This window comes from Mya arenaria, chromosome 2, assembly GCF_026914265.1.
Source record: "Mya arenaria isolate MELC-2E11 chromosome 2, ASM2691426v1".
Taxonomy (NCBI): domain Eukaryota; kingdom Metazoa; phylum Mollusca; class Bivalvia; order Myida; family Myidae; genus Mya; species Mya arenaria.
Genome location: NC_069123.1, coordinates 69,387,650 through 69,402,272, shown reverse-complemented (window position 1 = coordinate 69,402,272; position 14,623 = coordinate 69,387,650). Strand labels below are relative to the sequence as shown.

At 40.5% G+C, this 14,623-nt stretch overlaps 1 protein-coding gene across 5 annotated transcripts in view; it reads left to right on the top strand.

The window, feature by feature from the left end:
• LOC128205504 (uncharacterized) overlaps window positions 1–14,623 on the top strand; it is a 115,030-nt gene that overhangs the window by 74,527 nt on the left and 25,880 nt on the right. For all 5 annotated transcript variants that reach the window (XM_052907222.1, XM_052907213.1, XM_052907240.1 and 2 more), the window contains one exon: window positions 2,598–4,692. In XM_052907222.1, coding sequence (XP_052763182.1) covers window positions 2,622–4,692 — 2,071 coding nt within the window. In that variant the 5' untranslated portion in view covers window positions 2,598–2,621. The remainder of the gene's footprint in view (window positions 1–2,597; window positions 4,693–14,623) is intronic.

Here is a 14,623-nt window from a genome sequence, read left to right as displayed (position 1 = left end):
TGAGGGAAAGCAGCTGTCATGTCGAAACAGTCATTCTGGCATTAAGGCACTAGTTAAAGGCCAGGTAAAAGGCAATCAATTTGTAGATTGTGTTTTTCACTTATTTTTTTTAGATTTCAATTTTATTCTGTCCACCATTTATATGAGTCGTACATCCTTCATGTAAAGTAGCAAAATATTTTGAGAAAAAAAAGAATTTTACAGACTATTATTATTATTAGGTGGTATTTTAGTTTCATTTGTAGTATAGTATTGGGAGATTTATACCAGTGTACATCATTAAGTTTGGTTGCAAATTATTATTACAATGTCCAAAATTATTTAGATAGTAATTAGAATTAAGGGCTAACTAATCTGAAGGAATAGGCGCCCTGTTCAGACAGTGGTGGAGGCCCATTGGGCGAAGCCACATATATTTTAATGAGTGTTCATGACACTGATAATATATTTATATGAAAAAAAGGACTGTGAAGTTGTTCATTGATGAAAAGAGACAAATATGAAAAAATAATCAGGTTGTTTGGCCTGCAAACAAAGTATTTTCTGAAGACACAGTGTTATTATCTGTTTGGTTAAATGGAATATAAATATTATTGTTGTCTTGGCAATTGATATGGCCTCAAAGAGCCCACTGTTTTTTTGAACTTCAGGATGTATATACAGAATGTAGGCTTTCACCTCCATGTTTTGGTCTTTGGATGACATCAACCACAAATTGTTTACCTTTGTGTTTCATCCGCTCCATGTATCTGTTCATTGTTAGTTTGGAAATTCAGCATGTTTATTTTGTAGGATGGCTGTCTTTAATTTTTATATATTGTATACAGAAATATTTTAGCTGAACAGCATTTTTGAGGATATCAAGAATTGAAGGGTGTATTAATTGCACAAAAACGGGTCAAATCCATTATAATATTTTAGCAGTGATAGATAAGTTAATGACCTTATTCCTTGTGTGAAACCAACTCTTATTACTTCTCAATATCAGGTGATTAACATTTGTTCTAAAAATACCCATTAAATGGATTTGCATTATATAAATTATATGGATCTCCACACTTTCTGGATAAGTCGGAAGTAAAACATCTTACCTGTCCATTACTGAAAGCCACTGGGCTTATCATGGCTGATTAGCAGGTAATTGTGATTGTATGTGTAGACTGGTGCCTAGTCTTGGTGAAAAGATACAGAGCAGTTCTGTATTAAAGGCACTGTACACCAGATTGGCACCAAAAAAGGTTTTTTTCTTTAACGAATCTTAGGACAATTATTTAATAGAATGTGTTATGCTTTGATATCATAATTGTAAAAAAAAGAGTACCAAAATGTAAAAAAACATGTGTTGGAGACCGGGTTCGAACCCGTGTTGCCAAAATTGCAGTCCAGCATCGTATCCACTGAGCTACGAAGGCTTACTCTTATCGGGTGACATAATTAAGCTATATACCTAACTCAGTAATATCACGTGATAACATCGACCAGCCAATCACGCATAAGGAATGAATTCCACTAGGTAGACATACCCAGTAATCTTTTTTTTTATGGAAAAATGCAAAATAACTGCTAAGCTTAAATAAAATGTAAACTATGTGGTTCTTCAGTTTGTAAGTTTTAATGCATTGTACACATTAATACCAAGTTTCTGACAGTTTTTGACAATTTTCTTTTTTTCTTGCAAATTGATCATCTGGTGCACAGTCGCTTTAAAACCAGGATTAAAATTCATTTCGTGGATATGAAAAGGTGTAAACTGAATATTTATTGCATTATCCTATTTTTCATACAAAAACATCGCTTGTTATTAAGGGGGTGACATTTTGCTAAATAGCATGATTACCTACTGGTAACACAGTTTTGATGATCTGAAGCAAGTTGTTTTTCCATCTTATTATATACGGTAGGTTAAGTGATGAAAGTCATTCATTTCAAGTGCCATAATTTTTACACTGTGGGTAATATTCTGAGTTGAATAGGAATATCTGCCACCCATCCCACTGTAAGCCAAGTGTGTGACCCAGTCTATGACTGGGTGTTATGGCACTGGAATGCACTCCCAGGTTTTGTGCTGCATGTACTGTGAACCACATTTCCCAGTCTGCTGGTCAGTTGTAAATACTCCATGGACAGTGTTGGGCCACTGTGGCTGGGCAGTTTTTCGAAAATATGGACAATATATGGAATTGGTAGATTTCGATATGGTTAGATATTAAAGTGTTGATTAGATTATAATAGTTTGCAATGCATTTATGATGACTTTTCATCTTGTGTGTGTTGAAAATGAACTAGAATTCTTAAGAGCTTTTTTTTTGTGAGCTTGCATGTTATCGTCTGATTCTTAATTTTTTCAGGTGTATAATTATATTTACCAGTTCTTCATATGTGCACCATACTCTCTAATGTATTAAAAATGTATAAAAAAAATGGACACAATAAGTACCAATGTAAGCTATTGAAATATTGTAAGTCCTTGCAAAAATGTGACTTTTTTGCAAGTGGTGATTAAGAAATGGCAGCTAATGAATTTAAAATTTGGTGAAAAATAGACAACTTTGTACCTGGAATCATGTTCATAATAGCATTTTCTTGTGAATTTTCAGACTGGTGTAATCAGTAGCTGCTAAATGGCAGCAGGCAAGTCTCGGATTGACCATGAAGAAATGCGAGTCCGGGTCGAGCAGGCGCACAGGGAAGTACTTCCTGCTGTGGAGCTGGAGAAGAAGGAGATCAAACTGAGGATCCCACTTCCTGTCCCTGCGGGGCCGACTCCACAACCCCCTGTGCGCCCAGCAGTCCCGGAGATCATCATGACAACAGTTGAGAATGGGAAACCTGCAGAGCTGAAAGACACAACAGACGATGACGCTGATAGAATTGTGGGGATAATCGTCAGTCCACATGGAGGGGTGGAGCTTACAAGCGATCCTTTCCAGGCTTCCACCTCCCCAGGATTAGGACTTGACACACAAACATCGGACGTGACAAAAACATCCACAGAACCTACACCATCTTCTCCAAAACTTGGCAGCCGCTTGACAGTCGAACAATCGCATTCCATCATCGAAAAGACTGAAGATCTTATTGAATTCTTTGAAGATAAAAAGATAACTAAAGAATTGGTTAAAAGGTCTTCCACAAAGAAACATAGAACTCCAAGTCCAAGTCCTATTAGACAGAGTATAGGATTGGATCATTTAGATAATCTTGTGAAACTTATGGAACAGTTAAGTAATCTAAGGGATGAAAATTCCAAACTAAAAAATCGCTGTGATTATTTAGAAAGCACAAAAACTCTTCTTGTGGCTAAAAGTAATTTAGATAATGAAGATGATGATGATGACAATGCGTTTGAACAAATGCCATATGAATCTAATTCTTTACCTCGAACAAAAAAATCCAAATCTCGTCCTGTCAAGTCTGTAGGTTCTGAAGGAAGTGAACCACGAATATTGCGACCAAGGCTGCCAAGTGCAGAAGATGCTAAGTTTATAGACATAAGCTATGGAGATTCAAGTTCTGAACGTGCCCCTAAACGTAACAGGAAACTTTACAAGCGAAGTTTTTCGACTGGGTCTCTGGAAGTTCCGTCAGACATTTTAGAGCAGTCAGAAGATGACATTGGAACTCAGAGACTTTCTGATCCATTTGAAGAAAAACGTTCTTCAAAATTAGCTAAGTCACCTGATGGGAAAAGAAAATCCAAATTTTCAAAGTGGGCCAAAGTTAAGAAAGTTTTAAACAAACAACAGCTATCAGAGAATATAAGTTCAGGAATAAAATCTATAAAGGGATTTGGTAAAGGAGCCTATCTACGATATGGTCCAATGGCAGGCAGAGAGCTTACTGTTCCAACTCACTCTGCTGCAGAGAGTCGGTCTGTAGACAGCGGCGTAGGTAGCGGTATGGATGGGGAAATGGACGTTAGACGCTCAACGTCCTCTAATGAGCCTCCCAGCCCAACAAGATTCACAGAGCGCCACATTGATGTTCCAACTCCCCAGCTAGATGATATTGAAAATGAAGGAATTTGGTTAGGTCCACCAGAATGGATTGAAAAGGAACGTGAAAAAGAAAAAGAATTGCTGAAGAAATCGACTCTTAGTGAATCACCAAAAAGTGAACCAGGTGATATAGGTTCACCATTGTCTGGAAGTACATATGAGGAAGAACATGAACATACATTACAGTTACCAATGGTTCGAAGGCAGTCCAGCCCTCTTCTGCTGGAGTCGGGGGATGATGAGGAAATGGAAGAATTGAAAAGATCCTCTAGCTGTAAAGAGCAAGAAACTGCTAAAGAACAAGATGAATCATTCCATAAAAGTGATAAGGGTGAGAAAAAACATCGAACACCTTGGGGGAAAATGAAAAACATCATTCATACAAGGAAAGATAGTGAAAAAAAGAAACACAGGAAAGGTGGGCGAGAAAGTGATTCATTTGGATTTGAAGAAGTTTCAGAGACAGATTTGGAAGTGTATGAGGATTTGAAATATGTGCATGAAGTATTGTTAGAGGGACCAGTTAGCCGGTCAACTCCGAAAATGTCACCAGTTGTGTTTCGGGAAAAGCATCGAGATAAAAGCCCTAGTAGTTCCCCGCCAGGCAGCCAGCGAGGACGCCAGCGACCGAAGGAATCGGCCAAATATGTGCCAGTAACAGCATCAGGAAGCATTGATGTGTCCGCATTGTTAGGTAAGCAAATGAGAGTAACTTCTTAATGGGACTATTGCATGGAAATGTTCCAGATATTTCAATGAGTCAATGAAGCTATTATTTCAATGAATATTAAAGTAAATGTAAGCTAAAATAGTAATATACTGTTAAACTGTCTGTCATTAATGTGAAAGGTTTTAGTAAGGCCCAAAAAAAGAATACCTGTGTTTCTGGTAACATGGCGAAAAAAAATAGGGTCGGTAGGTCGGGATTTTTTTTTTTTTTTTTTTTTTTTTTTACACTTTCCATATCATGCAAATTTCTGTTGCATCAGAACAATTATGTTATATCTACGCATTTCCTAATTTACAAAAAGTCTGATAAAACAGCATTGTTTAATGTCTGAAATCATTTCCTTACCTTCGACAACTGTATTTTCCCACCAATTTTGCCCATGAAATCTGGTGCTTTTTTTGTATACAATACTCGTTTATAAGTCGTGATCGTTTTTTAGGAAAAATCCAGCACTTTAATTTCAACAAATCTTTGATAATGTTTTAGCCAAACAGTCGATTATCAACTAAATTTTTAATTTGCTTAAGGAAAATCGCTGATTTTCTTGTCAAATGTGAGCTCCTTAAACTAGGCCTTCAAGTGGAGGTAGGTTAATAAAACAACAAGTAAACGCGGTTATGGATTTATCTCATTTTCGTACATCACTACAATCAAAGTTTCATTCATATTTATAGTGAATTCAAACATTTCCGTCATTGTTTTAAGATTCCCAGGCAACGATTATTGATTATTATTTTTTTCGATCGTATGGTATTTTCGTACCAGCCTAGGCGAAATCCTGGCTGTACGGTATCCGACTGACTGAATTAGATACAAACCATAGCCACGCGCTTTTGATCTTATCACCGCTCGTGCTCTGACGTCACAAATTGTACGGTTTGATCTGCAGCCGACACATTCCAATAAATGTGTTAACTTTCTCAGGTTTTTGTTTGGATTTCAGTTGATGGGACTTAAATAAGGCGAAATAAATAACCATTGATAATTGCGGATAAATTAATATAACGATAAATGAAATGTGGTTTGGAACCTGGCAGTTAGCCTGCATGAATTCGCAAAGCCTACTCGTAAGAAGCTTGCATGATATACGCAAAGCCTTATCGTAAAAAATAAGTTTTAATTTGGGTATGGATATGGATAAATAACACCGCCAACTATAATTCAAAATATTTTCATTACAAAGACAGCAAAATATGTCTTCGGTGATCAACCACGTGTTTTGACCGTAAACATGCGTTTGCCAATTTTAAGATATCGGACAGGGTTCGCCGCCCTCCACCATTTTGTTTTTCCGTCTTGGTAATACATAATAAGGAATGAAAGTATATTCTCTGGGGACATTGAAAGACAAACAACGAAAATAATAACGATATATTTGAAGAAATAAATTGTTTTACGAAAGAATTTAAAAAATATTATTTTTTTTACTTTTATGTTTAAAAAAAGATTAGGGTCAGCGAGGAAAAAATTGGGTCGGTAGGGTAACCGGAAACCCAGCTCTTTTTTTTTTTGGCCTAAAAGAAATACTTAAAGAATTGTGCTATCAATTCTATGTTGTTGTACAGTATTTTTACAGTATAAACGTTTAGTATTTAAACAATAACAAATATGACATCATTTTTTACCATTGCATCATTTTCACATTGAACATTGGTAATAATGTAAATGGAAACACATTAATTTTAATGACAAAAACACTCTGCAGTAACTAAATTTGTGTAACCTTTTTGTTGACATTTCGAAATAAAATCACTAATCATAATGTTAAATGTTTCTTGGCTGTCAGGGGGAAAAGTAAGTAGATATCTATTGTACACTTGGTACATGTGTCATGTTAATTGATATGTTACCATGTCAGGCTGTCACTGAAGTGAGATGATCATGAAATACATGTATATTGCAATGATTTACAAACCAAATCAGATCAACTAGTTTTTAATTAATTGAAAATGTACTGTACTTAAAATTGTAAAACCTTAACCTGTCTCAGGTTTCAGTTGTAATTTGCATTTTCAATTAATATTTTTTTACATAAAACCTTAATTGTTAAACATATGGATTGTTTAATGCCCCAACAAAATGTTGTCTTGTGTGTACATCCTGAAACCTTGATTACACTCATCGTACTTGCTCCTGTCCATCTGCCTGTGTGTGCGTCCTGAAACCTTGGGTACACTCCTCGTACTTGCTCCTGCCCATCTGCCTGTGTGCAGGTCCTTAAACCTTGGGTACACTCCTCGTACTTTCTCCTGTCCATCTGCCTGTGTGCAGGTCCTGAAACCTTGCGTACACTCCTCGTACTTGCTCCTGTCCATCTGCCTGTGTGCAGGTCCTTAAACCTTGCGTACACTCCTCGTACTTTCTCCTGTCCATCTGCCTGTGTGCAGGTCTTGAAACCTTGCGTACACTCCTCGTACTTGCTCCTGTCCATCTGCCTGTGTGCAGGTCCTTAAACCTTGGTTACACTCCTCGTACTTGCTCCTGTCAGTGTGAATGTCCTGAAACCTTGGTTACACTCCTCGTACTTGCTCCTGTCCGTGTGAACGTCCTGAAACCTTGGTTACACTCCTCGTACTTGCTCCTGTCCGTGTGTACGTCCTGAAACCTTGGTTACACTCCTCGTACTTGCTCCTGTCCGTGTGTACGTCCTGAAACCTTGGTTACACTCCTCGTACTTGCTCCTGTCCGTGTGAACGTCCTGAAACCTTGGTTACACTCCTCGTACTTGCTCCTGTCCGTGTGTACATCCTGAAACCTTGGTTACACTCCTCGTACTTGCTCCTGTCTGTGTGTACATCCTCAAACCTTGGTTACACTCCTCGTACTTGCTCCTGTCCGTGTGTACATCCTGAAACCTTGGTTACACTCCTCGTACTTGCTCCTGTCCGTGTGTACATCCTGAAACCTTGGTTACACTCCTCGTACTTGCTCCTGTCTGTGTGTACATCCTGAAACCTTGGTTACACTCCTCGTACTTGCTCCTGTCCGTGTGTACATCCTGAAACCTTGGTTACACTCCTCATACTTGCTCCTGTCCGTGTGTACATCCTGAAACCTTGGGTACACTCCTCGTACTTGCTCCTGTCTGTGTGTACATCCTGAAACCTTGGTTACACTTCTCGTACTTGCTCCTGTCTGTGTTTACATCCTGAAACCTTGGTTACACTCCTCATACTTGCTCCTGTCCGTGTGTACATCCTGAAACCTTGTTTACACTCCTCGTACTTGCTCCTGTCCGTGTGTACATCCTGAAACCTTGTTTACACTCCTCGTACTTGCTCCTGTCCGTGTGTACATCCTGAAACCTTGGTTACACTCCTCGTACTTGCTCCTGTCTGTGTGTACGTCCTGAAACCTTGGTTACACTCCTCGTACTTGCTCCTGTCTGTGTGTACATCCTGAAACCTTGGGTACACTCCTCGTACTTGCTCCTGTCTGTGTGTACATCCTGAAACCTTGGGTACACTCCTCGTACTTGCTCCTGTCTGTGTGTACATCCTGAAACCTTGGGTACACTCCTCGTACTTGCTCCTGTCTGTGTGTACATCCTGAAACCTTGGTTACACTTCTCGTACTTGCTCCTGTCTGTGTTTACATCCTGAAACCTTGGTTACACTCCTCATACTTGCTCCTGTCCGTGTGTACATCCTGAAACCTTGTTTACACTCCTCGTACTTGCTCCTGTCCGTGTGTACATCCTGAAACCTTGTTTACACTCCTCGTACTTGCTCCTGTCCGTGTGTACGTCCTGAAACCTTGGTTACACTCCTCGTACTTGCTCCTGTCTGTGTGTACATCCTGAAACCTTGGTTACACTCCTCGTACTTGCTCCTGTCTGTGTGTACATCCTGAAACCTTGGGTACACTCCTCGTACTTGCTCCTGTCTGTGTGTACATCCTGAAACCTTGGGTACACTCCTCGTACTTGCTCCTGTCTGTGTGTACATCCTGAAACCTTGGGTACACTCCTCGTACTTGCTCCTGTCTGTGTGTACATCCTGAAACCTTGGGTACACTCCTCGTACTTGCTCCTGTCTGTGTGTACATCCTGAAACCTTGGGTACACTCCTCGTACTTGCTCCTGTCCGTGTGTACATCCTGAAACCTTGGTTACACTCCTCGTACTTGCTCCTGTCTGTGTGTACATCCTGAAACCTTGGGTACACTCCTCGTACTTGCTCCTGTCTGTGTGTACATCCTGAAACCTTGGTTACACTCCTCGTACTTGCTCCTGTCCGTGTGTACGTCCTGAAACCTTGGTTACACTCCTCGTACTTGCTCCTGTCTGTGTGTACATCCTGAAACCTTGGTTACACTCCTCGTACTTGCTCCTGTCTGTGTGTACATCCTGAAACCTTGTTTACACTCCTCGTACTTGCTCCTGTCTGTGTGTACATCCTGAAACCTTGGTTACACTCCTCGTACTTGCTCCTGTCTGTGTGTACATCCTGAAACCTTGGTTACACTCCTCGTACTTGCTCCTGTCTGTGTGTACATCCTGAAACCTTGGTTACACTCCTCGTACTTGCTCCTGTCTGTGTGTACATCCTGAAACCTTGGGTACACTCCTCGTACTTGCTCCTGTCTGTGTGTACATCCTGAAACCTTGGGTACACTCCTCGTACTTGCTCCTGTCTGTGTGTACATCCTGAAACCTTGGGTACACTCCTCGTACTTGCTCCTGTCTGTGTGTACATCCTGAAACCTTGGGTACACTCCTCGTACTTGCTCCTGTCCGTGTGTACATCCTGAAACCTTGGTTACACTCCTCGTACTTGCTCCTGTCTGTGTGTACATCCTGAAACCTTGGGTACACTCCTCGTACTTGCTCCTGTCTGTGTGTACATCCTGAAACCTTGGTTACACTCCTCGTACTTGCTCCTGTCCGTGTGTACGTCCTGAAACCTTGGTTACACTCCTCGTACTTGCTCCTGTCTGTGTGTACATCCTGAAACCTTGGTTACACTCCTCGTACTTGCTCCTGTCTGTGTGTACATCCTGAAACCTTGTTTACACTCCTCGTACTTGCTCCTGTCTGTGTGTACATCCTGAAACCTTGGTTACACTCCTCGTACTTGCTCCTGTCTGTGTGTACATCCTGAAACCTTGGTTACACTCCTCGTACTTGCTCCTGTCTGTGTGTACATCCTGAAACCTTGGGTACACTCCTCGTACTTGCTCCTGTCTGTGTGTACATCCTGAAACCTTGGGTACACTCCTCGTACTTGCTCCTGTCTGTGTGTACATCCTGAAACCTTGGGTACACTCCTCGTACTTGCTCCTGTCAGTGTGTCCTTGTTTCCTTTTTTTAGGGGGGGGGGGGGGGGGGGGGGATATTTCTTCCAATTTTAACAGATAATCTGGGGGCCATTTCTACAAGAATCTTGGAGTGATACCTAGGAGAAATTTTCTGGCATTAACTGTTGTATTGCCTGTTAAAAGCCTCTCTACTTATTAAATCATCATTGAGTTCTTGATGAAACATTGCTATGTTACATATGCTGCATTGAAGATGCTTGTAAATGAAAGATTTGTGTGTGTCCATAACAACCAGAATTATGACCATTTGTCAAATTTCTCGACTTTTTAAGAATTGCAGATGATTGTGAAGAAATGATTTGTACATTTTGAGGAGTCATTTTGGTCCATTGAAACTTTTTTTCATCTTTTAAGGATATTGTAAAAAAGCATGTGTTAAAGGGTCTGTACACCAGGTTGACACCAAAAAAAGTTTTTTTCTGTAATGAATCTCAGGACAATAATTTAATAAAATGTTTACTCTTTGATATCATAATTATAAAAAAAAATACCAAAATGTAAAAAAAAATCAAGTCGGAGACCGGGTTTGAACCGGTGTCGCCAAATTGCAGTCCAGTGTTGTATCCACTGTATACAGTTGAAATATTTAAGCAATATACCTAACTTGGTTATATCATGTGATAACATCGACTAGCCAATCACGCATAAGGAATGAATTCTATTAGGTAGACATACCTATTAAAAAAAATTAATGGAAAAATACGAAAAACTGCGAAAAATAAATTAAATTGTAAAATATGTGGTACTTCATCATACGGAGTACAGCCCCTTTAAAACTTCTCATACAATTTTTAGAGAATTTGCCTACTTGAAGGGTTTTGTGCTGCATACATTGTTTCCAGAATTATGGCATGTCGTTTTTTCTTCATGAATAATACTTATAACAGTCTAATGCTCATTAACAATTTCTGTTGCACTGATCATGAATTAACTTTGTGGCACATAAATTATATGACTGTGGAGCTGTCCTTGTCCTTTGGACACATTTCTAGCTAATCTTACAAAATAAATCTGTATTTAATGGTTTGATATATGTAAGCAATGTATAAGTACCAGTTATAAATGATGGTGGTATGTGGTTATGTATGTGGTATTATATTCTTCCGTAATTCTGTGGACTGATGATATTAAGTTATAAAGAGCCAAGTAAACCTACAATGTCCTAGATGTACATTTGATCCAAAAAAGAGTTTTTGTTTACATATTTTAGAAATTCCACAAGTAATGTTGTATGTAACCTGGATACTTGCTTGTAACACTTGGCTTTGTGGTTTCCATGGCAACAGAAATGGTGGCAATACCTGTACTTTCTGTCTGGCTGAATGCACACGCTGATGTTTCTTACAGCTGTATAGTACTTTATAGGCTAAGAAAACACTGATTTCTACGTGTAGTAGGTTAAATACAATAAATACATATTGAGCTTGTCTGTTTTTCAAAAAAAAGTAGTCTAGGAATTGTCTTGGCCTTAGGCACATAACTTTGGTTATATTGTACAAGTGGTTAAATTGTTCATGTATCCTTTCAAATCATTCCCGTTAAAATGGGTGACTGACCACACGATAGCAAGGTAGCAAGTTTAATAACTGTGGTTATTTGATAACTGTGGCTATTTGTCCACCTTGGCTGTTTGTCCACTCTGGCTGTTTGTCCACTCTGGCGTTTTGACCACTATGGCTATTTTATCACTTGCTATTTGACCACTCATGCTATTTGACCACTCTGGCTCAAGCACCTCTACAACTCAGGCCTTGCTCTCACTATCACTGTTTAGGCAACGATCGACACATTTAAACACATCGTAACAGTATCCTGGCTAAATGTGACAGTCTATGGGGATTCTGGTTTATAAGGATATTCAAATTGTCATGGTGCTGCTATGACCTTTTTAACTTGTAGCACCTTAATGGAGTCGTAACTCAATCAGGCATTGTCTTACGGTCATTTGGTAAGCATTTGTAACCGATAATGACTAATTAGATGTAGATTCAGTACAAAAGGACAGTACTGTTCTACCATTTGATTTGCTAGTTATTGAGGATTGTTACAGATGTTTGAGCAATTGTTAATCTTCTTAATTAGTACCCAAATCATTGCTATTCACATTCCTGTAGTTGCACTAGGGCCAGTATTTTTATTGCTGCCCTAGGGTGATTGTCAGCACTCGTAACAAAGAACTTGGCAATTATTATTTTGCCAATTTTCTGCCATTAAGTCATGCGCAATCGGGGCTAAAATTCAACTCATATCTGGACGGCACAGCAGGCCTAGGGCTCAGGTTATAAATCTATAAAGCCGGTATAGACTCCATGAAGGTGTGCAGGGGCCGGCATGCCTAGGGCTCAGGCTATAAATCTATAAAGCCTGTATAGACTCCATGGAGGTGTGCAGGGGCCGGCATGCCTAGAGCTCAGGCTATAAATCTATAAAGCCTGTATAGACTCCATGAAGGTGTGCAGGGGCCGGCATGCCTAGGGCTCAGGCTATAAATCTATAAAGCCAGTATAGACTCCATGAAGGTGTGCAGGGGCCGGCATGCCTAGGGCTCAGGCTATAAATCTATAAAGCCTGTATAGACTCCATGAAGGTGTGCAGGGGCCGGCATGCCTAGAGCTCAGGCTATAAATCTATAAAGCCTGTATAGACTCCATGAAGGTGTGCAGGGGCCGGCATGCCTAGGGCTCCCGCTATAAATCTATAAAGCCTGTATAGACTCCATGAAGGTGTGCAGGGGCGGGCATGCCTAGGGCTCAGGCTATAAATCTATAAAGCCTGTATAGACTCCATGAAGGTGTGCAGGGGCCGGCATGCCTAGGGCTCCCGCTATAAATCTATAAAGCCAGTATAGACTCCATGAAGGTGTGCAGGGGCTGGCATGCCTAGGGCTCAGGCTATAAATCTATAAAGCCTGTATAGACTCCATGAAGGTGTGCAGGGGCGGGCATGCCTAGGGCTCAGGCTATAAATCTATAAAGCCAGTATAGACTCCATGAAGGTGTGCAGGGGCCGGCATGCCTAGGGCTCCCGCTATAAATCTATAAAGCCAGTATAGACTCCATGAAGGTGTGCAGGGGCTGGCATGCCTAGGGCTCAGGCTATAAATCTATAAAGCCTGTATAGACTCCATGAAGGTGTGCAGGGGCCGGCATGCCTAGGGCTCAGGCCATAAATCTATAAAGCCAGTATAGACTCCATGAAGGTGGGCAGGGGCCAGCAGGCCTAGGGCTCAGGCTATAAATCTATAAAGCCTGTATAGACTCCATGAAGGTGTGCAGGGGCCGGCATGCCTAGGGCTCAGGCTATAAATCTATAAAGCCAGTATAGACTCCATGAAGGTGTGCAGGGGCCGGCATGCCTAGGGCTCAGGCTATAAATCTATAAAGCCTGTACAGACTCCATGAAGGTGTGCAGGGCCGGCATTCCTAGGGCTCAGGCCATAAATCTATAAAGCCTGTATAGACTACTTGAAGGTGTGCAGGGGCCGGCATGCCTAGGGCTCAGGCCATAAATCTATAAAGCCTGTATAATCTCCATGAAGGTGTGCAGGGGCCGGCATGCCTAGGGCTCAGGCTATAAATCTATAAAGCCTGTATAGACTCCATGAAGGTGTGCAGGGGCGGGCATGCCTAGGGCTCAGGCTATAAATCTATAAAGCCTGTATAGATTCCATGAAGGTGTGCAGGGGCTGGCATGCCTAGGGCTCAGGCTATAAATCTATAAAGCCTGTATAGATTCCATGAAGGTGTGCAGGGGCCGGCATGCCTAGGGCTCAGGCTATAAATCTATAAAGCCTGTATAGACTCCATGAAGGTGTGCAGGGGCCGGCATGCCTAGGGCTCAGGCTATAAATCTATAAAGCCAGTATAGACTCCATGAAGGTGTGCAGGGGCCGGCATGCCTAGGGCTCCCGCTATAAAGCTATAAAGCCTGTATAGACTCCATGGAGGTGTGCAGGGGCCGGCATGCCTAGGGCTCAGGCTATAAAGCCTGTATAGATTACATGAAGGTGTGCAGGGGCCGTATACATAAAGCATCTTAAGTCATTTCATAACTTAAATTTTTTCTTAGTCAATTCATAGGAATGTATAAGGTCAATAAAGTTTTTTTTTATATCACATGACCAATGAGATACTTAAATTAATTAGGAAAGTGACTTAAGTTAGTAAATGACTGAAGATGCTTTATAAATACCAGCCCTGGTGTAGAGGTTGGCTAAGGTCACAAAAGGATGATGGGAACAATAACCCACTCTAGAGATAAATAATCTCCTGGCTCCAGGGTGGCACTGTCTAATGGTGATTGCTTTGATTACTGGGGGGGGGGGGGTCTCAATTTAATATTAGATTCATTTATGATCATATCCCCTCTCAGTTGTAGTTATTAGCTTCTATATTTAAAAAATCTTGTTTTCCAAAATATCAATAAAAAAGATCTGATATTTAAATGTGGTCATGCAGCTGTAACTTATTTCACATGATTTATTGTTGAAATTTCTTCTTCAAGCTATAAAATGATGCATCTATCTGGATAGACATTACTTATAGAAATTGTATTTGACTCATAAAAATTAATGTAC